The sequence below is a fragment of the Paramormyrops kingsleyae genome, chromosome 11 (assembly GCF_048594095.1).
Source record: "Paramormyrops kingsleyae isolate MSU_618 chromosome 11, PKINGS_0.4, whole genome shotgun sequence".
NCBI classification, from domain to species: domain Eukaryota; kingdom Metazoa; phylum Chordata; class Actinopteri; order Osteoglossiformes; family Mormyridae; genus Paramormyrops; species Paramormyrops kingsleyae.
Window position 1 is genome coordinate 22,905,809 of NC_132807.1, and position 24,918 is coordinate 22,930,726.

At 44.2% G+C, this 24,918-nt stretch overlaps 2 protein-coding genes across 7 annotated transcripts in view; both read right to left on the minus strand.

The window, feature by feature from the left end:
• kars1 (lysyl-tRNA synthetase 1) overlaps positions 1 to 9,711 on the minus strand; it is an 11,748-nt gene extending 2,037 nt beyond the window's left edge. Inside the window, exons 1-14 of one of the 2 annotated variants that reach the window (XM_023790895.2) lie at positions 9,563 to 9,679; positions 8,367 to 8,552; positions 8,069 to 8,213; positions 6,079 to 6,244; positions 5,734 to 5,827; positions 5,167 to 5,353; positions 3,581 to 3,706; positions 3,170 to 3,289; positions 2,090 to 2,252; positions 1,810 to 1,983; positions 1,085 to 1,170; positions 914 to 999; positions 651 to 777; positions 294 to 437 (exon numbers count right to left, since the gene is read on the minus strand). In XM_023790895.2, coding sequence (XP_023646663.1) covers positions 294 to 437; positions 651 to 777; positions 914 to 999; positions 1,085 to 1,170; positions 1,810 to 1,983; positions 2,090 to 2,252; positions 3,170 to 3,289; positions 3,581 to 3,706; positions 5,167 to 5,353; positions 5,734 to 5,827; positions 6,079 to 6,244; positions 8,069 to 8,213; positions 8,367 to 8,506 — 1,758 coding nt within the window. In that variant the 5' untranslated portion in view covers positions 8,507 to 8,552; positions 9,563 to 9,679. Of the gene's footprint in view, positions 1 to 293; positions 438 to 650; positions 778 to 913; positions 1,000 to 1,084; positions 1,171 to 1,809; positions 1,984 to 2,089; positions 2,253 to 3,169; positions 3,290 to 3,580; positions 3,707 to 5,166; positions 5,354 to 5,733; positions 5,828 to 6,078; positions 6,245 to 8,068; positions 8,214 to 8,366; positions 8,553 to 9,562 lie in introns of both variants that reach the window. The other variant, XM_023790897.2, reaches the window with a different exon arrangement.
• Positions 9,712 to 11,397: 1,686 nt separating this feature from the next.
• nfat5b (nuclear factor of activated T cells 5b) overlaps positions 11,398 to 24,918 on the minus strand; it is a 57,027-nt gene continuing 43,506 nt past the window's right edge. For 4 of the 5 annotated variants that reach the window (XM_023790852.2, XM_023790862.2, XM_023790860.2 and 1 more), the window contains 9 exons: positions 24,445 to 24,617; positions 20,876 to 21,010; positions 20,699 to 20,751; positions 20,096 to 20,228; positions 18,690 to 18,770; positions 18,224 to 18,348; positions 16,197 to 18,108; positions 14,583 to 14,839; positions 11,398 to 14,268 (listed from right to left, as the gene is read on the minus strand). In XM_023790852.2, the coding sequence (XP_023646620.2) occupies positions 14,601 to 14,839; positions 16,197 to 18,108; positions 18,224 to 18,348; positions 18,690 to 18,770; positions 20,096 to 20,228; positions 20,699 to 20,751; positions 20,876 to 21,010; positions 24,445 to 24,617 (2,851 nt within the window). In that variant the 3' untranslated portion in view covers positions 11,398 to 14,268; positions 14,583 to 14,600. The remainder of the gene's footprint in view (positions 14,269 to 14,582; positions 14,840 to 16,196; positions 18,109 to 18,223; positions 18,349 to 18,689; positions 18,771 to 20,095; positions 20,229 to 20,698; positions 20,752 to 20,875; positions 21,011 to 24,444; positions 24,618 to 24,918) is intronic. The other variant, XM_023790853.2, reaches the window with a different exon arrangement.

The window sequence follows — 24,918 nt, forward strand, 5'->3', positions numbered from 1 at the left end:
ACTCTTGTGTCATTGACTGCTGAGCTATGAAAACCACCTACTGGAAATACCTAATCAATTATCTTGCATGTGCACGGTTGCACACAGATGCACACGGGTTCTTCCAGACATAAAAATCTGGGCGACACAACGCACTAACCGCAGCCGACCCCTGATGATGAAATTCACGCCACTTGCCCTTCATCTGCAGCCGAAAGCGCACGTGGAAAAGTGAAGTATGAAGTGGCCATAACAATAACAACCGAAACAGGACGGCGAAGATTCTGCATGTTCTTTAGTACGCAGAAACATACTTTGATGTTGTTGGAGTCCGTGAGGAACATGGTGAGGCGGTCCATGCCCATTCCCCAGCCGGCCGTCGGTGGAAGGCCGTATTCCAGGGCTGTGCAGAAATTATCGTCGATGAACATGGCCTCATCATCACCTTCGGCCTTGGCCTGGTTGAGAAAGCACAGAGATAAAATAGTTCACCATTTACAAGAACTAAATAAAACAAACTTACTTAAAAACATTTCTTTTTAAATGTATCGAATATGAATTGTAAGGACGCATACGTTACCTTTATATACCAATCAACAGGGTCTTTTATTACTGTTAATAAATATCATCTACTGACACAATCATTACGGAGGCATCACATATGTTCAGACCTTGGACTGCTGCTCAAACAGCTCCCTCTGTCTGACAGGGTCATTCAGCTCAGTATATGCATTGCAAATCTCCTTCTTCATCACAAAGAGCTCGAAACGCTCTGTGAGTCCCTTCTGCGAGCGGTGCCTGCAAGCATGGGGGGGGGGGGGACAAAGCAACTGCTGCATCACTTTGAAAAATGAGTTTCTGAAAACAGCTTGAGTTAGTGATCAAAAAGCATTTTGATGCTAGAAGGGGTGCTGGGTTTAGAGCGATCGCTTACCATTTGGCCAGGGGACTCATGATCTGGGGGTGGTCACAGATGAACGTGGGGTTGATGCAGGTGACCTCAAGAAAGTCACCCACAAGCTGCAAAGGTAAACTCATATGATGAGACCGTTATGTCAATACCAAGGTTGGCATCTCAGAGGCGTTATGCAAGCAGAAAACGTACCTTGTCAAGCAGGCGGGCGGTAGTCCGGGGGGGGGGACACTCCACTCCCTTCTGGGCACAGAGGTCATCAAAGAACTTGCGGGTCTCTGAAGCAAGGAAGCAATGAGTCAAATGTATGGAGAGTTACATACCGATAGGAGGTCAAAGGAGCCCAAAGTGAACTGCAGTACTGTGCAGAAGTCTCAGGCAGTCAAAAGAAATGCTTAAAGCCATTTATCTGGGCAGTATGTGCACATTTGCTCAGAATAGAAAAAAAACACTATTAGAACATCAGCAGATTAAGAATAGCTCAATAAAAACTAGTAAAAACTTTGTCTGTTCTGCAAAGTTACTGATACCTTGTAGGATGGCTAGGACACCGTTTCTGTTTCTAAAGCTCTCCCCAGGGGCTGAATACTGAATATATGAGGTGCGCTAGTGGTTGAAAAATTAGTCAAAAAATCAAATCAAGTCAAAAAAATACAGGGGTGTATAGTTGCTGGAAATAATGGGGTGATTTTAGCAGGGGTTTTGAAATGGCTAAACTAATACTTTGACAGGCACGATAGCATAGTTTTACACTAACAAAGATCATCTAAGTAACATGTTGATTGGCTGCCTAAGACGGTGCCGAGTGTCAGCAGCTTAGCACTCTTAGTGTTCATCTTCAGTTCTACTACTCGTGCTCATTCCGACAAAATGCAACAAAAATACTTAAATGCTGATTGATTTTTCCGAACACTAACCTTCAGAGTCATAAGAATCTGGGGCTGGGAACTTCACACCCATTTCCTTCTCCAAGTCATGAACCATGCTGACCCTTTTGAAGGGGGGGGTGAAGTCAATCTCATAGGCCTGACCCTCCGGTCCATCTGGATGATAGGTCAGCTTATATCCGCCTGTGATATGCTTGACCATTCCTACAAGGGCAGGTGTCACAAGTAACATCAGTGCAAGACTCCACCAAGCAACCCAGCACGAACCCAAAGGACCGTCCTCCTCAAAGCCACTCCGCCCGTGACTGACCTGAGAGCAGTTTCTCGGTGATCTCCATCAGGTCGTGGTAGTCGGCGTAGGCCATGTAGAACTCACAGGTGGTGAACTCGGGATTGTGGGTGAGATCGATGCCCTCGTTTCGGAACTGGCGGCCGATTTCATACACGCGGTCGATCCCCCCCACTACCAGCATCTGCACCGAGACGGAATGTTAGCGGGATGAAGTTGGGCCCTTGGTCAAGCTGGTGCGGGCAGCTTTCAAATAAGCATGAAAGTACTTCAACAATCTCTTATTACTAAAAACAAGACGACGGGACCTTCAGCTTCATCACAGTTTCCCTACCAGCAGGAAGAGAGTTACACACAAACTAGACTCTTAGTACAGATTCTCACAGACTGATTTCTAGCAAGCAGCAGTATTTTAAAGAAAATATATATATATGCAATAAATGGTCCTGCCCAGAACTGTATGTAACTCGTGAGTGAGATGACAACACTGAATGTGCCACTGGGAAGCCTGTAGAACCAGAGGGTATATTCTAGAATAGTGGTTCTCAAACTTTTTGCAATAAGTATCAGCTCCAAAAATATTTGGCTCTCCAAGCACCACCATTATGGCAATTATGCATTAAAATACAGCAGTACAGGCCTTATTAAACATGTAAACAAATATAGTTTACACATGCAGCGATTGTATTCCTAATATAAATAGGTTAACAACTGTACTGCATTTAAACACGCACAGCAGAGGGGGATATCAACTGTACTGCATTGAGTATACTTAATAATAAAAAAAAAAAGTATAAAAGTTTATTTAAAAAAAAAAAAAAGAAAAAAAAGACAGACAAAACCTAGTTAAACTTCAATTTCAGTGATTTCATGGTTAAGTTTTTTTTATATCATATTTCATCTTCATAAAAACATTGGAGACTCCCGGTACCACAGTTTGAGAACCGAGGTTCTAGAGAATCGCCGTCTATATAGTTGTCACAAGCCGACACTGAAGTGATAGCAAGTGACCAGGTGTATTTTTTCCTCAGCATTCATTCATAAATGCCAAACGTATCCCAGCAGCGGCCCAGCAGAGTCTGTATTTGACATTCATCTCGCCTTGTGGTACAGCTCTGGAGCAATCCTCATGTAGAGGTTCATGTCCAGCTCGTTGTGGTAGGTGATGAAGGGCCGAGCTACGGCGCCCCCTGGGATGAGGTTCATCATGGGCGTCTCGACCTGCCAAAGGGGAACGTCAGATACAGCACATAGGTGGCAAGTCATGCTGGGCATGAAATTAAAACTTGTTTTTCATTGTCCAACCCCTTTTGTTCAATTAAACATCCCTTATTCCAGACCTCGTTATCTTAGTAATTAATTTAATTAAATTAAACCACAACACATTGCTCTAGCATCTTGCTTTAATTCTTAATGTTGTTGAATTGCCTTCATAACCTTAAATAAAGTGAAAACTCTTCATTAGACTGCAAGGTTTGTTTTGATGAACACCCAGCAGGATACTGCTCTCACCTCCAGAAACCCCAGCTGGTCAAGGAAGCTACGCAAGTAGGTGATGATCTTGGCACGGGTCACAAACTTTTTCTGCACATTGTCATTCAGGATCAGGTCCAGGTAGCGCTGACGGAATCGGGTTTCCTTCGGGGGAAAAGTCAGTGTTAGTGACAAAAATGTCTCAGGCAACAAAGGTCAGGGCAAAGTTAGGTCACGAGAACATTTTTCATCCCCTCCTCTCAGAACCAGAAAACGTGGTCAGACCCTGATGGAGATGCCCGCAACCTGTTATAGCTAGAGAATGCACCGATCGACCGGCCAGGGACCAGGATTGGCCGATTCTCAGCATGCTCAGCCCAGACCAGAGACCGGCCAGTCAGTCCCATGTATTTCCAATACTGAACCGGTCCATTTAATGCCTGCACCACACGTCCTACACACAGCAGCACAGGCAACAGGCAACAGCCTCACAGCCTCACGCTAACATGCTGTTAGTGTGGAAATTCTACACTTGTGATTGAAAATGACAAAGCTTGCCATTTCTAATACGTGTAAAACCGAAGTAAACCGTGGGAGACCCACCACGAAAACGTGGTGAAACAGAGGTAAACTTTAAACTGATTATTAAACATATACTAGACAATCTTGAAAAGGAATAAGCATTAAAAATTGCAAAGCTAGCTAAGGTTTACTTCCTATGACAGAGTAAAAGTGTTTTAGTGAAAGTTTAACCACCTGCAGTATAACGTCCCTACAGTATGAAGGCATGAAAAAGCCCGATCTAAATCTAGCTTACTAGCGATGTAAGAATTGGACGTGCATACCATGGGATGCTGGTATTAATAATATTACCCTGCACCTATTATTATTTGGAAGAGCACAGTACACCTCAGGTTTATTTGGACTTTGATATAAGTAACTGACATTTGTTTTATTTAAATCTGTTGCAGCTGTTCTTGTTTGGTAAAGTAAAATATGTCAGATAAAGTTTGGTGTACAGCAGCTCATTTTCAGTTAATTGTATCTCCTTCCAGTCACAGAGCACTTTATTCTGAGATTTGTGTAAGTGAGAGATCCTGCAGTTTGGAGGAAAGTTATTTTGGAAAAAAAATTGCATTGAAGAAAAGTTTATTTTGTTTATATATGCTGTCAATTATAGTTCTTAGAAAGAAGATCGCAATTGGCAAAAAATCAATATCGGCAAGTTACACTTGCAAAAAAAAAAAAAAAATTGGAATCGGCCAAGAAAATTGCAATCGGTGCATCTCTAGTTGTAGCCCTTCTCCTTTATTTTCGTGTCTCCCCACTGCATTGTAAAGTCCATCTCCACTCCAGCATCCACTGGCATCTGGCCTGGAGCGAAGCTTGCACTCCCCATCCTCCCTTCATACCCATGTCTTTCATTACATCTATTTAGGAAATGTTTTTATCCAAAGAGGAAGCAAAGTCAGATAGTCCCTGGAGCAAATGGGGGTTAAATAAAATTTTTTTAAAAAAACACACTCTGGCAGCCCTGGGATTTGAACCTGCAACCTTCCGATCACAAACACAGGTCAGCGGAACGGGGTGAAGCACGCCAGTGCATATCTCCCACCGCGGCTCACCTTGTCCTTCAGGCCAAAGTGCAGGTGCGGCAGCATGTGGAGACAGGGGGACAGCAGGGTCATCTCGATGGGGACAATGCTCAACTCGCCCTTTTTGGTCTTCCCGGGGTTGCCACGGACACCGATGATGTCTCCGCGGCGGAGCTTGTTATTTATGGCCACAAAATCTTCCTCCGATTTGTAATTCCTGGTGTGACAGAGGGTGACGAGAAAAGGATGGCAGTTTAGATTAACGGGATTTTCTTTAAAATTAAGAACAATACAGGACAGCTATGCAAAATACTTCAGATTTGTAGAATAAAGTATAATATTTACATTACTTATTTAGCAGATGCTTTTTTTTTTATCCAAAGTGATGAATTTTTTTTTTTTTTTAAAGCAGGGTAAGAAGAATGATGACACAACCTTACTCAAGGACCCAGTGGTAAAATCTCTGCCAACCCTGGGATTTGAACCAGCAACCTCCCTATCACAGACACAACGCCCTAACCCACTAAGCCACACACCACCCCCATAGAAGAATGATTTACTGGCAGACTAGCAGCAGTACAGTTCAGAGGTACATACCTGGAGTTGGCCATCACCTGCAACTTTTTGCCCTCCCCCCGGAGGTCATAGAACAGCAGCTTGGCACCAGAAGCCCTCTTGGCATGAACACGGCCTGTCAAGGTTAGCACATGGTTGCACTGCAGAACGAATGTCTCAAGGACGACCAGGAGTGGACAGTTCAAGTACGGAAGGTAGAAGTTCAGACCAAGATTTTATTTTGACCAACCAGTATTCTGTGATTGTGACTCTTTATACTCAACTGATTGGTTGAAACAAAACCTTGGTCAAGATTTTTACTTTCTGGACCCGAGTTATCCACCTCTGAGGACAACCCAATGACACCAGGGTCCCCCAGGCTCCTACCGGCCACACTGAGGACAACATCCATCAGCTGGTCCCCAGACTGCAGGTTTTCGTACTTTTCGATGAACTCTGTGAGTGACAAGTCCACTTTGAATTTGTGAGGGTAGGGGTCTTCCGACGTGCCTTTCAGCGACTGGATGGCTTGCGTACGTATCTTGTAGTATTGCTGCGGTGAGAAAGAGTACCATTCAGATGAGACAACAAGCAGGACCAGGGCATGAGCTTGTTGGTTCTTTTCTGTGATGTGATCAATTTATCAACAAATTATATGAACAATGACAGAGGAAAGCCTTTGTTGTAAGACTAATAGTACAAATGGTAGGGACATAAAACAGCAGAGAGTTGGAATTGTGATTTCTGATGCATAAATGAATACTGTAAGAGAGAAAACAGTGTATGTCCAAATACATGAGATTAGAACGAGTCACATTTCTGCTTCATAAGATGCAAAAAATCAGAATTCACTGGTTAATATCAGACATTCTGTTTATTCATGTTCTTCAACACTCTCAACGAGCCTGGGGCTTTTAACACAGCCAGTGTATGTGGCAAGGGACACCCTGGGCTGGATGCTATCAGAGGTGGACATTTCAGGTCCAGACCAAAATTTTATTTCAATCAACCAGTTGAGTACTCTGACTGTGACTCTGGACAATCTTATCCAGAAGAGGCTGCTGTGTGTGCAGGTTTTCGCCATAACTCCCTAATTAGAAGACTGGCTAAAGAGTACTCACACCTGGGTTTGACCAGCTGAACTAAAGGTGAAAAATCTGCTGTTACAAGCCATAAGCTTGCTTCGACTGATGTCACGTCATGACGTCTGGCTAGTGACCTGACCAGGGGATTTGTTGGCCCCGCCCATGCCTTGTTCGACCCGATGACATCATTTATGGACCTTCTGCAGAAAAAGATCAACTACACCGAAACCAACAGCTATTTGCTGGCTTGCTCTCTCGTGTTCTTCGGGATTGCGACTTACTCTGATCTGACTATTGGTGTATGACCTCTGTTTGTTGCCTGGTAACTTGCCTTTCGCTTTGCTTTGCCCCTGATACTGCCACTAATCCTCCGCTTCATTTTCTGCTTACCAACTTTCGATCTTTGCATTTCATCTACGGTTAAGTCCAGCCCTTGGTTTTGACGCTTTGAGAGAGTGATTGTGATAAGAGTGTACGTAGGGTTTGACTGCCATTTCATTTTTGGTTTATTGTAACTGTTGGCTAGAGAGATTGGGGGAAGTACTTTTGTTTTCGTCCAGGAAAGGTAGATAGAATTCCTGGCGTTAGCTTGTTTGGTTTGTTGTTTTGATATGGCTCATTCCTGAGGCCTGTAAATAAGCTGCGATGCCAGCGATCTTAGTAAAGACACTTCCGGGTTTACTATACCACTGACTCCTATGTCCTATTCTACACCCACACACACACCTATTCTGTTACACCCCAAAACCCTAAACTAGGAGATCGTAACACTGCATACACACTGGACCTTTGTAGATTATTGTTTTATACTCAACTGGGTGACTGAAACAAAACCCTGGTCTGAATTTTTACTTTCTGGACCTGAAACATACACCTCTGGATGTTATTGCATCTCAGGGCACACAGCATGATAACACTGCAATATGGATGTACACACAATCAAAGATGAGCAACCATTTTATAGAGGAACCTAAAGATGAGATTCTACCAGCTTTTCAAGGTTAAATATCTAAAAAATAGTTGAATTATTAAAAAGTATCAGTATAAATTACAACAATGCTCTCTGTCAGCCATATTACGCTAGGGAATTGTTTCTATGAATTTGGGAAATGTGGGAAGGAATTTCTAAATGGTTTTTTCCTTCCCTGTATGATCCAGGCAAACAAAGGTCTCAGGAATCTAAGATTACGTGATAATATATTTTATGATAAAACAGGAAGCCCTGTTCAAGCTATCTGAGGGCCGATCAGCTCCTCTATGTGGCATCGCTCAGAATTTTTAAAACAACTCACGTTGGGGTCTAGAGACTCCTCGTCGGCACTGTACAGGTTCTGTTCCCCCTTGTCCTCGTTCTCTTTTTTCTGACCAGTTTGCTCTTTGGCCTTGGCTTCCTTTTCCGCTGCCTTCTTCTCGGCTTTCTGGCGCCTCTTCAGCTCACTGGGAGGAAAGGTGTAAGTGAACAAGATCAGCTCAGCTACAGCCACACTGGTCAAAAGTTTACTGCAGCTAGTGCAGTCATAGTAAAGGTTTAGGGGATGGCAAAAGGTTGGTCGTTTTTATTTTCTCTGGGTAGAGGGAAAAGCCACCAACCTTTTGTCATCTTGCAACCGAGTCCCCAGAAGACGAGAGGGGATGGCAGTTGTGTTTGGGAGAATTAAATTTGACCTCTGAACCCCGACCCCCAAAGATCGGAACACCTGCTGCCTGGCATATCTAACGAGAGTCAGCATGGTGTGATGAGCTGAGCTACCAAACTAGTCCCGTCACGGCCCAGACCTAGAGAGAGACACACATATTCATAGAAAAGCCACCGTGCCTATCCTGGTCTCCCACCATTTCACAAGACTGCAGTACATCCTTCAATAATTTCTTACAACTGTAATAAGAACTCCTACTAATCCTTGCACTTTTATGTGACACTCTAATAGAGATAATCAGGAAGTTCATGAAATGCTGCTGAATAATAGAGGGATTCTACCTAGAGCTCAGACATGTTCGTTTGCCGTATTGCTTAGCTACATATCAAATATACGTTTGGACAGTCATGCAATAACGTGCTAAGAAATAAAGTATGTCTTGTCTTATTGAAATGACGGGTAACAAACAGACACGCTGCCTCAATTTAATTTACTCTGTTTCCTACATTTTAGTAACACTACAGTGTCTAGCTGGCTACCTAACCGGCATAAGCACATCGATCGGTCACTTCACGTTTAACTCAAAAGCATACGATGCTCCTCGGTCTTAATTTTGGGCTAAATCAATCATGACTATTTCTCGATATTCTGCTTGCAAAAGCGAAAGTCCTTCCCTCTTAGATAACATGAAGCAAAACTTCTTTAAGCATGGTTATTTCGTACACGTCAAAATATTCAAGGATAAAGTAGTTCACTAGTGCCACCAGCGTCACATAATGGACTCTGGGAACATGGCAGATATTCTGCGCTTTCGTTTCAGTATCTCACGGGAATTGGAGTACTCTTTCAACAGATACCATATGAACTGAGTGTGAAATAGCAAAAATATGACTACAAGTAACAGTCATACTGAACAGCTCAGTGACGCAAAGGTCGACGGGATTTGTATTTCTTCAGATCCCACGTGCAGATCAACTCAGACTCGGTTTCCCGGCTTCCAATTCGTGAACCTGATGCAATTTTTGTGCAACGATAAATCGCGTAGCATGGAAGCTAGCCGGTTGTATCTGGTTAATATATTTCTACATATGATCGGTTTCAAATTTAGCTACGTTATACATGAAATAACATTGTGGTGCGTCTACTCACTTTTTGCTAAGTTTGGTCTCCCCATCGGTTAATACCACGTCCGCCATGATCCCCTGCTTACAGTATGGGAAACAGCACAAAGCACTACGAAGAAATCCTCTTCCGGATAGCTGCGGAAGGATATTTGGCGAAGCTGCGTGGAGGTGGGCTTAACCTACGTCATGCACGGAGAAGCACCGGATGATGTTGCGCTTCCCAATTATGTCATCGGATTATTAAGGTATAACTGCATGCATGATGAAAATGTATCATTTATTGCGTTATATTTATGTACTTTCCTCGATTATACTTTTTTGTAAGACGTTTTAATTTTTTAGTTAGACCTGCTCATGAACCCACTGAGCATTTCCTTGACTTTAGTTTTTAAATTAATATTGTATAATTGTACAACGCGTGTTTTCCAGCCGTGGAGTGGAAATACCAGCCATTTTGTTCTGGATCACGACATCACCTAAACTCACTCAAGTCAAGCTAATGTATACAGGCAAATCTTAAAGATATTACAATATTAATAAATTCACACACAGTAAATACCACAAATGGAAAAGAAAAACTTAAAATCTATTTTTATTGATATAGATAGCAGCAAGTATACAGAAATATAATTGCAAGAGTATACAAATGTCTTGACAAAAGCAAAATACATATATTTCTCCATTTTAATAATTAGTTGTTCACCTAGGTAACTAAACACACATAGGCAAACTATTCTCCAGACTCCTCCCAAATCAGTGCTGTTTGTCAACTACTAAAGCTCAGAAATAAAGGACACATCTACAGGTGATAAAGCAAGTGTTCACATCAAAACAACAGGTTAAAGGGACACACAATGAGAATGGTGCAAAAGCTGACCAATAATACTTTCAAAAGGCAAAATAAAACTAATATAAACAAAGACACACAAAACGCTGGTGATGGGTGTGTTTAAAACTTTCAGTGAAATTTTTTAGATCATGTTGATTGGTTATGAGCTCTCTAACCCCCCCCCCCCCCCACCCCCACCCCCACTACCCACAACCCACCCCGGCCCCAGGGCAACACGGCCAACTGCCTTGGCGTCAAACAAACAAAAAAGAAAAAACCCATAAGTTACATAAATAAATCAGCATAATTATAATATTTAGTCATAGCTTCCCCTTCCTCTTGTAATGAAAAATCACAAGTGGCTAACAAGAAAAGAGTAGTAACAGGTTTACAGTTGTACCAAATCAAGCTGCATAGCAGTTTGACACAAGACTTCAACTGCAGGTAAGTCTCACAAGATAAATTCAATGCTTTTGTAAAAATGAGTTATACAAAAAAAGAAGTCACAGACGCACCCACTTACTGGGTCACTGGATAGGGAGGGGAGAGGGACAGGTTATTCTTTATGGGTAAAAGTCCACCACACACATCTGATGCAATGGCTTGCAAGTCATTACTGAAAATAACATCCACTGACATCTGTACCACTGACAAAAGGAAATAGGCAGCATTGGTACAGGAAATTACATTTTGATTAAACACACATAAAAGGTTCGTCAAGGCACACACATGTCAAACAATGTACTAACTGATAGCCTGAAATACTCCCTGCCATCTGCTTCACATTCCAACATATGAAATATCATCTTTCAACTTGCAATGTAGTTCTTTAAATGTCTTAACAGTTAGGTGTATATGTACATGAGTATGCAAATGAGTATGTTTTTCTTGCACAATGGTTCCATCCAAACATCTCAAAGACCATCAAGGCAAAAGAAATGTACCCTAAAAATTGGCCCCCTAAAACACAACTATTAAAATGTGATATTTAAAAACGACTGTGTGCTTGAGATTGGAAGGAAAAAAAGACGGATCATTCATCGTGTTTATTCTTATCAAATAAATTTTACCAAATTCCACTGCCAAAATATTTTTATGTATAAGAATATATAAAGAATGTCTTATCTTAATTGGTCCGATCTCAGATGTAGGAGGTCTAAGTACAACCTACACCTTTTATGAGGTAATGTACACAATGTACATGTCTTTATGACTCTGAAATCAGAGTTTTGATTAATGTTTTACCACTTATATGATGTCACTTATCATTGTTGTCCCAGAATGCATGGAAACCTGTGCTTTGCATGATGAAATGTCATAAGTTGCACATGTTGATAGTACAGCATAGGTTCCCCACAAAAACATCAGTTCTCTATATTGTTGCACTCTTCGTTTTTAGGGAAAAACCAAGCATAAGAAAAAGCATATAAACAATAAAAATGTGTCTCTCAATCAAGTGTACAAGGTACATCTGGGATTTTTTCCAATAATGTTGTAATATAATGCTGAACGTTCCATTACGATTACATAATTTTTTGAACTGCAATTTCAGAAGGGAGTTGCTCAGCCAAATATCCATTTTTAATGGGAAAACTAGAGAAGGATAAATATTAAGAACTGGGCCATGGATTTAAACCAAAATCTTACTTGTACGTGAAGTCAATCGTAGATGATAATTGTCATTCACTGCTGTCAGTCTTGAATGTGAATGTGAATCATATATGTGATGAAAGAGAGGCAATGGCCAAGATCTAAACCAGGAAAAATGAAACTAAAAATATACAAAAATCCATATTGGAAACAAAATCTGACATCCAAGTTGAAGGGAAAAAAAAATCTAAATCACAGACAGTAATTTCCTTCAGAAGTCCACTTGCAGCTACAGATTCTGTAGTAGGTTCCTTTAAACAACTAAAAGATAACACTTGAGTATTGAGAGGATAAAGGGCCCTTCACTGATGACCTTCACAAACACCCGCTATGGAAAGCTGCTTATTTCCAACAATTAGTAAATGTAATTATTATAACAACAGTTAAAAACACCAACAAGGACACAGATGTAAAAAGAAGATTTCACGGCGCCATTTTCATTGTCGTCATCACAGAGACCAATCTCTCAGGTTCGGCAAATATTTTAGCTGCATAGTCACACTATGAACAAAACTTTAGCCAGAGCCCTGTCTGTTCCAGCCACACACTCGGGGTACGTGTGTGGAAATAGATAAACGAGTTTGGCAGCTTTGAGAAGCACCCAGCAGGTTGAGATTTACAGCTTTACACACCACCAGGTGTTTGAAAGAAAGAAAGAAAAAAAAAAGCACACGATTTCCACTCCTACTCTGTTAAAAGAGAAAAGAAGATGCAAACATATGCCAGCTTCAGCCATAACGTTGGCAGGGTGCTGATGTGTAATGGGGTGGCAGGTGATGAAATGTCAGACATCTGCCTGCCGTTTTTCCCCCAATTTTCCCAATTTTGCACAAAGCCAGGTGCGGAGCATGAGGCAAGAGCGGGGGGTTGTACAGTAAGACCAACATTAATACAAACATGACTGTTAATATAGTTAAAATGATAAAAGTCTCTATCCCTCCTGCACGTAGCACCACGTCACATGGCAAAAAACTGACGAAGGTAAAAGTGAGTGAATGAGTCCCACAGCGGGAAAATTGTTGCCTTCCAGTCACACATACAGCTGCGTTACGCGTTTCACGCTAGTACTACAAGGGGCAGAGAGCTCCTGTAGGATCCAATGCCAATTCACCCCTTTATATTACATGTGCCAGATGCTGAAAATTTTTTATGACATCCACCGTAGAGACATCACTAACAAATAAAGTATATACAGTTGTACACGCAGTATAATTAACAATATACACTACATTATTCTGAATAGACACACACAGATTTTATGTGTACACTGTTATATATGGTTATGAGCACACTGCATTTTATGAATGACCTAAATTCTGGCCTACAGTATATCTTCACCCCCCCTTAACCTCTCCCTTGTCTTCATCTTGTTTTCCATCATTCTGAGCGACCAGTGTGAGAAATTTACGTTATACCCTTTAGGGTCTGGGTAAAAATGGAGCAGGAGGGGCGGGGGGCTTCAATGAATCCAACTCCTTATAAAATTTAAGTTAAAAAAAGCATGCATGAGTAAGAAAATACTATAAATATGTACAGTAAATATGGGCAGAGATGTTCATATAACAATCAAGAGACTTACAAATAATTTGTAAAAAATGAAATAGCAGAGAGAGAGAGACAGAGACGGAGACGGAGAGCGCTGCAGGTCAGTACAAGGGGTAACTGGTCTCAAAGTAAAGTATTATAAAGTGCCGAAAGTCTAATGTCAAAAATATACAAAGGGACATTTTTTCTTGCTTTGTAGATCTTCTTTTCAATTATTTACCTAAAACAGTTCTTTAACATTAAAAAAGAACCGTGGTTTCATAAACAGTTAGGACTAGACACAGGCAGCACTCTAAACTACAGGGCACCTTTGTGCTCACTGACATCTACCCCCCTGTAGGGGGGGCTGCAATGTGCTACGCTGAGAACTGAGACGTTAAACCGTTTCGTCAACTGACATGGTAACGACTGTTACTTAACAGTAGAGGGCTATACAACAATGATTCTGTCATCTCTTGGGGAATAGCAATTATATTCCAACAATGTGACAAACTGGGATAAAGTAACCTTTGTCGTCCCCCCCCCCACCACCCATCAGGTCCAGTTGACATCTGACACTGATCTTCTGTGCCAGTCTCAGCTGAGATGTGTTCGAGCCACGAGGAGCCAATGTCTTGAGGGGGCAGTTAGTTTGAAGAGGATTCTGTGGCCACTCACTCCTCCTCTGCAGCATCTCGGTTTCGAATGGGCGGGAGTCCTCCCAGAATCTGCACGGAGATCCAAAAGCATGAAGTGTGAGATCCTTCAGAACTTCACAGCTGTAATTTGGCTATTTGGTTTCCATTACGGTCAAGTCATTTTGTGGAATGTAAATGTCACTGGTCCGGGGGGATGGATGAAGATAAGGTGGCCGGGAACCGTGTGTATCTCGTAGGAAAGATTACTGGAGGATCAAACTGACATTTCAGGAGCTTCGTGGGAAATTGCATCACCTTAACTTAACACAAAGGATGATATTAGCCATTAAAATGTTTATAGCCAACATAAACTGTAACAAAAGTACTATGACTCAGTCAATCACCTGAGTCCAAAGGTCCTGCTAGTAGGAGGGGGAGAGGTTGTTCCTCTGATCCTGGAGGCTCACAAGGAGGTCATCAATTTTCTCCATATTCTGGGAGGTTGTCAGGCTGTTCTGCATGTTCCCGGATTCAGACATGGACTGGTTAAGGAGGGACTGGATCTGAGCATCATTCTCCCGCTGGTTCTGGCCCGACTGACTCATGGCGATGAGCTGGTCGGACAGTGTGGGCCCAGGAGAATCTATGAGCTGACCGCACTCTGGGGAGACAACAGAAGTCGTCAAGCACTGACACGAAGTGTAGCCACCGGGCCAGTGTGTGAAGGGCCAGTGTGCGAAGGGCCAGTGTGCGAAGGGCCAGTGTGCGAAGGGCCAGTGTGCGAAGGGCCAGTGTGCACGCAGGTTTTTAGGGTAACCTTTAGGTCAGCTGTTCAGACCCACATGTGAGGACTCTTCAGCCAGTCATTAGTAATCTAATTAGGGAGTTGCAGTGAAAACCAGCATTACACGGGAGCCCCTTCTGGGTAAGACTGCCCACCCCTGCTCTAGACATGACGAAAATAAATCGCGGTTTATCGCCTCATGGCCAAAGAAACAAGAACTGCCTTGTGGCACTTGGAAGAAGTTTAAGTATGGTCTCTGTTAGTAATATGTTTTTCAAGTTTGAAACATAAAACATGTACTGTGTCTCCACTCTGAGGCCCTTTTAGATTTAGCATTAAGCTGAGCTTTCACTGGTGCAACTGTAAAATACATTGCTAAACGGTAAGAACAGCCTGAATACAGGTATGTTACCCATCATGCATCTCCTAGTAAGTTTCATACCTGGAACCTTCAGGTCTGAAATCAGAAATCAATTAATTCTGACCTAACATCTTCTGCACTATACCACCCATTTCCTTTGTGTTCTGTAGTGTGGAGATGCCATGGTATTGTGTGTTTCAACTAATTCTGTACAGCTAAATAAACTGTATTATGCAGAAGTATTAGCTAAGCAACAGAAATGGGAGCATGAAAACATATTCCGATATCTGACTTCTTTTGGCGTACTGTCAAATTATGTTTTGAAATTCCTTTTAGGTAGATCTTGACAACCTGGGGTAGATTTCAAATAAGGGAGGGGTAGGCAGCCGCATGAGCCCCCGGAAACTATTTTATGTGCATTTGCGCTGCTATGACGAGACAATACCTTGCATTTTAACCTGTATACCACAGATGAAGTAGTTAGCATATAAAGATTTTAGCTTTTCAAATTCATATGAAAGGAATGTGGAAACATTCAGAAGTGTAATGAGTTAACTGTAAGACAAAGTTAAAACCTCAGATTTTAATAATATTTTATTCAGAACTGGAAAAGTTTTCACATATCCCTTCTTGCTCTCCATGAGACACACGGAAATATTAGGGGTCAGTTAGGGGTCAAAGCACAGCATCAACCAGCATCCAGCACCCCTGGAGCAACTGGGATTGGACCGACGACCTTCCCATCGCGAGCACAACATCCTAAGCCTCATAACCCTAAGAGTCACACACTAACCCATGTAATTTAACATACCAAACTGCATAAAAATTAGACACGAAGCAGAAGAGCTCCCCGCCAAGGCAAACGCCCCTCACCATTCTGGATCCCAAAGAGGAAGAGCCCCGGTTGCTGGTCCTGCCCGGGCTGACTCATGGCGCCGCTCACGGGCGTCTGGAACAGCGTGCCGGGCTGCTGCACAGGAGAGGAGCTGGTGGTCTGCAGGCCCCCGTTCTGCGTGGTGAAGATGGAGGTCTGTGGGAGGGCTGTCATCGTGGCCTGGGGCATGAAGATGGTGATGGGCTGCTCGGGGGCACCAGCAGAGCTGGGCACCAGCTGCATGGGCTGCTGCTCCTGAAAGAGGCCTTGTTTGGGGGACTCGCTGCTGGACGGGTTCCCCACCGTGGAACTCTGGTCTTGGAAGGACATTGGCTCCAACGGCTCTTGCTGGGCAACGCTCTGAGGGAAGAGGAGCGCCTGATTCGTGGGCTCCTGCGAGGAGAGGCCCCCGGCACCCATCTGGGCCTGGCTGCTGAAGAGCAGGGCGGGGGGGTGCTCCTGGGGGTTGAGGGGGCTGCCACAGTACAGCAGGCTGGCTGGCTGCGGCTGCTGGGGGCTGGGCGAGAGTGCCCCGCTGGGGGTGTGGGGGGACAGGCTCTGGAAGAGGGATCCCTGCTGCTGCTGGGGAGACTGTTGCTGCTCCATGGGGCTGCTCTGCTGCAGTGACGCCAGCTGCGGCTGCGCCTGGAACACGGAGACCGGCTGCGGCTCGGCGCCTGGCGTCTGCATGGAGGTGAGGAAGGCCAGCTGCTGCTGCTGCTGCTGCTGCTGTTGCTGACCGGCCTCTGCTGTGAGCTGCCCCTGGAGGGCGCTCTGCGACAGGAAGAGGCCGGAGCCCGCGGACTGCTGCTCCTGAGAGAGGCTGGAGCCGGTCAGCACGTTCAGCGTGTTCTGGTAGATGGCCGCCTGGACCTGCTCCTGGGTGGACTGGCCCTTCTGGGCATGAAACAGAGCCCTCTGCTGGTCCTGCGTGTCCGTCAAGGGGCTCGGGGTGTGAAAGAGTTGCTGGTTAGGAGAGGGGTGAGCAGAAGGCTGCTGCAGAAAGCTGGACGTCTGGATGGAGAGCAGCTCCCCCGTTTGTTGGAAAAGGGCCACCTGCTGTTGCTGCTGTTGTTGCTGCTGCTGCTGCTGTTGTTGCTGCTGCTGTGCGGCACTGCCGATCAAACCGTCAGGCGGCTGGAAAAGGGCACCGTGGCCCTGGACCAGGGTCTGCGGAGAGCCCTGCTGCTCAGGGGTCTCACTGCGTGAGCCCCCCGGGAAGATGGAGCACTGCATGGGGATCTGAGGCTGGAAGAGCTCCGACTGGAGCTGCTGGAGGTTCTCCAGGACTTGCTGCTGCTGCTGCTGCTGTTGTTGCTGCTGCTGCTGCTGATTGGCCAGTGGGCTGTCAGCGGACTGCAGATGCAGGCTGTTCATGTTCTCCTGGACCTGCTGCTGGATACTTTCCGGGGGAGGGGCGGAGCTGTACAAAACCGAGTTGAGCTGCTGATGTGCGGCCGCCTCCAGGACCTGCTGCACCAAGCTGCTGCCGCCCGGCCCGCTGGCTGAGAAGCCCCCGGCCTGCAGCTGTCTCACTGCCCTCTCCAGCTGAGCGACCCCATCCTGGGAGAAGAGGGGGAGCTGTGGCTGTTGGGTCTGGGCTTGAGGAACGTCCACCATCTGGGCGAGGCCTACCATCGTGCCCTCAGCCCCCTCTCGACTGAGGCCATCTGCGGGCTCCAGGAGGAAGGACTGGGGCACCTGCTGGAGCAGGGAGTCCCCCGTCACGGGGAACGAGGCGCTGGGTGCCAGGTCCTGCTTCTGGATGGTGCTTAGCGGCTCAGCCGTGGCAAAGACTGCCCCCTGTGGCGGCTCGGGGTCGCCCTGCTGTCTGGCCATGGGGCCGGGGAAGGGGCTGCTACTGGCAGGGACGTCCAGTGGCTGCTGTGCAGCCACAATCGCATCGGATGTCTGAGCGGAACACAGCAACGGAAGCCAATAAATATCCAATGACCGATTTATAAACCAAAAGAGGTGGATGTCTGATAAAAGCGAAGCATGTTATCATTATTACATTTTTTAATACCTTGAAGACGGCTGTTGCTGCGGCATTGCTGGACACCTCCATGGGAGTGACCTCCTCCCTCTTAACGAGAGGCATCATGGGCGCCATCATAGTGCTTTCCAGGGTACAGTTGTTGCTTTGTATCACTGAGAGCACCCAGTTGCGCACAGGAACAAAGAAAAGGCACGTTACACATACCACACGCCACTGAAGAACAGCAGCAAAACCACAAAAAAAGAGTTTTTGCACAAAAGTCAACCCTTTTAAATTGCTCAACACTACATCAAAAGTCTGTACGAAGCAAACATAACTGTTAAATTCAATTAAAAAGTAAAATGGTATTACTAGCACCTCCATACAATTAAAATACAAATATCCCAGTGCACTATGTTTATTAATTGCTGGGTCAAAAAATGTAATTACAAAAACGGAAAAAACTGAATCCCAGGTTTTATAAATAACGCTGAGTCAACAGCAACCAAAGTACCTTTCATATGCTCTTCAAAAGAGCAGGGTTTGGGGGGGGGCGATGTCTCCGTCTTCACTGGCACATCAACCACCTTCACTGCTGAGAGATCCACACGCACACAGCCTTGTTAGGGCCACACATTGTCTAATTTCTCATATCTAATATAAAAGTTGCAAGTTGAGAAAAATAATGGGAGACACTTAACGTCAATACATTAAAAAGCAATGTTTTGTTTAACATTGCTTTGACATAAAATTGACATGTACAGCTACTTGGTACAGCATTTTAAAAAGAATAACTTTGAAACTGGACTTTGTCAGTGTTGTCAATATTATAATTAAATCCTGTAGGCATTCATGGTATATATTTGCAGATCTCAGATTCACACTGCTAAAGGACTTCCGAGGAAGATGCAAGGTTCAGTCCTTAATTTTGGCGCCATCTAGCTTTGTCTGGTACAAAAGGGCTTGTTAGGTCGCTTTTCCATTGCACCAGGTTCTGAATTTTTGGTGCGGTACATTCGGTACTTTCTGTTTTCCCATTAGATTCCAGTACCTACAGTACCTAAAGTGCCAAACCAGCTGGGGTACTTTTTTGGTACATCTGTACTTGGGGTGGGACTTGAAACACTGCCTTTGTCAACTGATTATGCAAATAGCCTGCCTCTGAAATACAATACAAATGCCGCCTTGAAAACTCAGCAAACAACAATAAACGAAGATAAAAAAAAATGTAGTAATAATGGATGCATGGACAAATGAAGATATCAAGCCTTAATTGCCATCTGATCGGAAGAACAGATATAACAAGATCAAGACGGCATGACAAGAAGTAAAAAACTATTTTGTATAATATACTAGGATAGCACAATATTGAAAATTTCCAAATATTGCCATGTGACTGTTGTAATAAATATGAATAACCAAAAGTACGGTACCTGGTGCAGTGGAAAAGAGAACTTAGTGCTGCACTTCAAGCATGTCATCAGGGTACCCAGATTAATATATATGTATATAAACTTTATTTAAAAAATGCAAACATTTTTCATTGGTTTTGCTCTCCATTTCTGAGCATTACCTCAGAATAAAGAGAGCTGACCAGGAGCGGATTAATTTACTGCAGCTCCTAGGCCAACATGGTTAGGAGAGCCCAAAACGGGCTACTTAAGCTACTTTTAGAGCCGAAAGCGAAACGAGAGAGAATTCAAGACGATGCAGGGGGCTGTAGGCTATTGCCTAGGGTAGCCTCTTCATCAGTCTGCCCCTGGAGCTGATTGCATATAGAGACAGAACACCAGCCTGGTTTCACAACAGCAGATAGGGAGATAAACCTCATGCTTCTAACGCATGAGCACATCTACTGCAATAAGCATGGTATTGGAAACAAAAGCAGCTGGTGCAAAAGCTGGTGCAGCAAACACACACCTGGCTCTGGAGTGTAGGTGAAAGGCTGAACATCGTGGGACCTCCCAGCATTGGTCACCACATAAATGCCCACCGACACCGGAGCAGAGATGGCCGGGTTCTGATACGGCGGCACTTTGACGATTAAGTGATTCTGCAGGAAACCAAAAGGAGACACCGAAGATCAGCTTCATCTGGCGAGGCTCGAAGTGCAGAGCGGAGAATTATACAGAGCGTGCTTAGATGTCTGTAGCTTTGCAGAAAAGCATGAAGATAATAAAAAGGAAGTGGGGAGGCTGAAACAAACAAACATCTACCTAGAGAAGCTTCTGGGTGTTTAGATGCTGGGAAGATATTCAAAACTCAAAAAGAAAACATTCAAAAAGAACTGTGGTTTTAAACTGCAACATTCAAATGAAAACCTGCAGATCCACTGCCAGAGCCTAAGGCAACAATTACGAACAAGTCAGAGAGGATCAGACTAGCATAGCATAGAAATCAGTCATCAAAAAAAACACTTTGACAATCACTGCACCTCAAGTACTTTAAAGCAGGGAAAAACTTGCAAATTGAAGTAACTTATCTTTAAAAACATTTAGATGGACATTTTTAAAAACACATTACCTGGTGGAACAATTCCGTGTCGATCTCAGCTTCTGCCTTCCAAGATTTTTCATCTTGAAAAGAAATTTAGTTAACTGTTATCTATTGATATATAAGGATTCAGGAAATACACCAACTTCAATAGCTACGATGGGAATGAGATGCACTGGATGTCAATGCCTGGAAGCCTGTCAATACCTGATGCATTTTCCTGGAAGATGACTTTGGTTCCCTTGAGGAAGTTCTTTCCGATGAGGAAGACCTCCTCCCCTCCCTTTGCCGAGCAGCTGTGCAGGCTCTTCTTCAGGATTTCGGGGACCCCCGCTGGCTGGGCTGTGGGCAGAAAAGAAGACAAGTAAGCCTCTCTAATGAGGGAGGCAGAAACGTTTCCCAAGCACAAATACTGCCCACAAAAATGACAGGAATGTTAGGTATCTTCAGAGCACCGCCACTTCACGCAGCATTCGTACAGGCAAGATGGCTGATCGCCACCTGGTACTGAAAGCCGTTACCCAACACTCCCCAGGGGAACCTGTACTGGAGTATAGGGATACTGATAATTCCTCGGAAACAGCATTTAAAAATGACTGAGTTCACAGACCATGCTGGCTTCCCTTCTGTGGTACAATCAGTCATCGCACCAACTGTAATGTCATTAACAAAAACAGCAACACTTGTCTGCTCCATTCTCACCCAAAAGTAGAACACAGCGTTTTGTTTTGTTGTAAACTGTTTCATAACAAACTCCCCCACCACCCCTGATTCCTATGCAGTTGCAGAAACCTCTCAGCTTTTCACAAGTTCCCCCCATTTCATGTGAGTTTCGGAAATTAAGGTATTTTTAATTATATGTTCTTACCAATATGATGTTACCCTACTTTTGCATGTTTTGTACCCTGCCCTGTGCTTGGTGTTCTCCACACTTTGCATTCTTCTACATGAACTGACTGGTAGTTTTCCATATGGCACCATCAGGTTTGTTAGGTCCACAAAGACAGAGTTTTCTGGAAATATACTGGAATGTGTCCTTGGCTGTGGAAGCTAAAAACACCTTATCTTTGTGGAGGGTCCTACACGGGGTTGAGACACTGACGAAGACGTACACGTCTCACAGATTCCATCTTCTCATTTTCTTTCGCCTCATACTTTGACTGCTTTATCTATTTTACATTAATTAACGTTAGTCACTATGAAACGCAACCATCTCCAGAGGAGGTCCTTGCTGATTCATCTGCAGCTGCCTGATCTACCAATTACGTGTGAATACGGTGAGCCACCTTTTTTTTACGACATAAGAAGTGATGCAGCCAACTCTGTATATAAAAATAACTCAGTACTGCAGAATTAATGTTGGTTTATGTGATTGCAATCATTAATGTTTAAATTTGACATACGCATTGTAATTTGACTTCTTGAAGGTACTGGAGAGTGACTCCGGTTTGATATCCAGGTGTTGGACAGGGATCACTGCTCCTTTGTGTGGATTCACTGTTTAGGCAATCTAGTCAGGGGTCAGCTCTATTTCATGTGATTATGAATCACTGAAATAATCAGTGAAATTCATCTGATGTTTTTGCCCGATCCGTTTCAGTAATAGTTGGATGATAAAAACAGAACAGTACTTGGTTTTATTGTATATGTGTTGTTACTGTAATTGATGTTACACTATAGCAAAATTTGAAACTGAATTTCCACACAGATTTATAGTTTCATAATCATGATTGATATAAAGTGTAAAAAGAGTGAGGCCAAGCCAACTACTGTTAATGGTGATATAGAACCTCCTGAAGTGACAAGCACTGAAATGTCTGATAGGCTAAACAAAGACTTGGACGATCGCTTGGGCTTAGAGAATACAATCAGTGTTACTTGGACCAAATTCATGATTAACACTGACAAAGATAGTTGGCCATTAAATGACATTAAAAGTGCTTGGAGTACGACTCAGCATGTGAGGAAGACACTTGGATCTTTCTGGGATGAGCTGGAGCAGATGAGAGACGCGCTGAAGCAGGTCAGAGAGAGCGGCGATCTGCTGAGGAGGGAGGCTACAGAGCGAAGGCAAGATGAGCAGGAAATGACTGTCAGCACTACCACTAGTGATATCACCAATGCAGTGCCCACTTGGTCACTCTGTCTTGTGAAAGTGTTAGCGGGGCTGTGAGAGATGGCAGGTGGCCGAGATAAAGATAAAGACGCCGACACCAGCAATTCGGATCATGATACTACAGTAAAGCTCTGCCTCATTCAAACAAAATATAAAAAAAGGTCCTGATGACAAAACACAGCGAAGCTGGAAGACATTCAGAGGTGCTTGAAAGGGACCATGTAAGGGATGTTGGATGCGGAGAATCACATTAAATGACTGAAAGAATTTTACGTGCTACATCCATGTGATGGTGTGGAATTCTGAGGACACTTTTCACTTCAACAGAACAAAAAGCTGTGAAAGTGGTCATTAAGGAGCTAGCAGACAAGAGGCAGAACTTGGCTGCAATGAACTGTGCGATTACATCAATTCGCTCTGTCATTCCGAACCTGACTGATGCCTAGTGAGGTCATGTTTGCAGAAGAAAGGAGCGCCCATTATGGATTTTATAACCACTTTCAAGTAGCTTGGGTTGACATGCTGGGCAGACGCTGCTGTAGACCGAGTTAGCAGACGCGGCTGTAGGCCTCTGAAGGCGGCCCTTCTTGATGTTGCTGATGAAGTCAGGCGTCTTTATAAAGCAGCACGTGCAGATTGGGAAGGAGCAGGTATGACCTGCTGCGATAGCAGATTCTCTCGTCAGACGTGAGTGTGACATGGAAGTGAAGCGGCGTGACATTCAAGCAAAAAAAAAAAAAGACACCAGAACTCCTGTCCTCACGAGCGTCTGTGGAGCAGACAGCCTGTATGTGGGCTAATCAATCATGCTCATGATGTTGACTTTCTTCTGGATACAGGATCCGGAGTCATGATCATGCCAGATAACAGGAAACAGATAACAAAGCCTTCCTGTGGTCCAATGACATGCATTTAAGCAACTGATATCTCTAAATTGCCCATAGAGAATGAAGGTTTATATGTGCATTGTGACACTCTGGAATGCTGTCCAGGACGTACCCCAGCCTCACTCAGCCAGGGTGCTCTATGGGTAAGTGGGGATTCAACTTCATAACAGACTGCAAATACAGCAAGAGGAGAAGCTACAAGCAGCCCATGACTCTAAAAGAAAACAAGTCTCACCTTTTTGTGCGCTGGCAGTTAAATCCTTTCTGTTACCTACAACTATCAGCCTTTCTGTGCTTGATGGGAAAGGTAAGGCATGCTTTATTCTCTTGATTAGGCTGATGACAGACAGTAAGTTGTGGGAATCTGAGATTTCAAAATCATTTTCAACTGTCAACAACCTCATTTTATACTCAACACTTAAATCAAATTTTAAATATCAAAAACTACTCCCTCGCATTCTGACAGTCTTTCTGAAGTTGTTGTTTCTGAAGACTGGGTGTGACCTGCTGCTTGGATGTGAACACTGTATTTTCAGCAGGATCTAAGAATATATCAGAAGCATTATAATGACAACGGATTCTCAATAGGGGCAAGAACCTCCAATACGACACAGGAGCTATAGCAAACATAATCCCTCATGACCCAGTGACAAGGGAAGGGTATAATCCCTTAAACCCCTTGTGGATCTCACAGGTGAGGGATAAGCCTAAAGCGACAGATGGATTCCTAGCAGAGTTGGGTGGAGCCCCAGTGCAGTATGGGATACACTTACTGCAGAGGATGGGCGATGAAGGGGCCTGGAGGGTGAGAAGTGTGCCGTCGGCCCGTGGGATGTTGACCCGGAAGACCAGCCGGGCACGCGTGCTCTTCTTCTTGGACCCGGCCACCCCGATGCGGGCCTCCACGTCAGCGTTCCGCAGTTTCAGGATGCCCACGCAGTCCACCCTGCGGGGGATGCACACATATTACGGCACACGCCGTAAGTCTTCTGCAGACAGGGGGTACCGCTAGTACGAGAAGCACCCCGCGGACGTACCATCTGGGAGGACAACATGGCTGTCCCACTAACAAGTAAAATCTTTCCTACTCAGAGGCACCTTACTCTTCTAGACAAATTAGACGGGAGAAAAACTTCCTAAACATCACCAGAGGGTTGCCTTTAGGAGTAAACGGCGTGTATCATTCTATGAGCTATGTTTCTGTGTCTGGCGGCTCACCGTGCACTTTTAATCATGTCGACGTTACG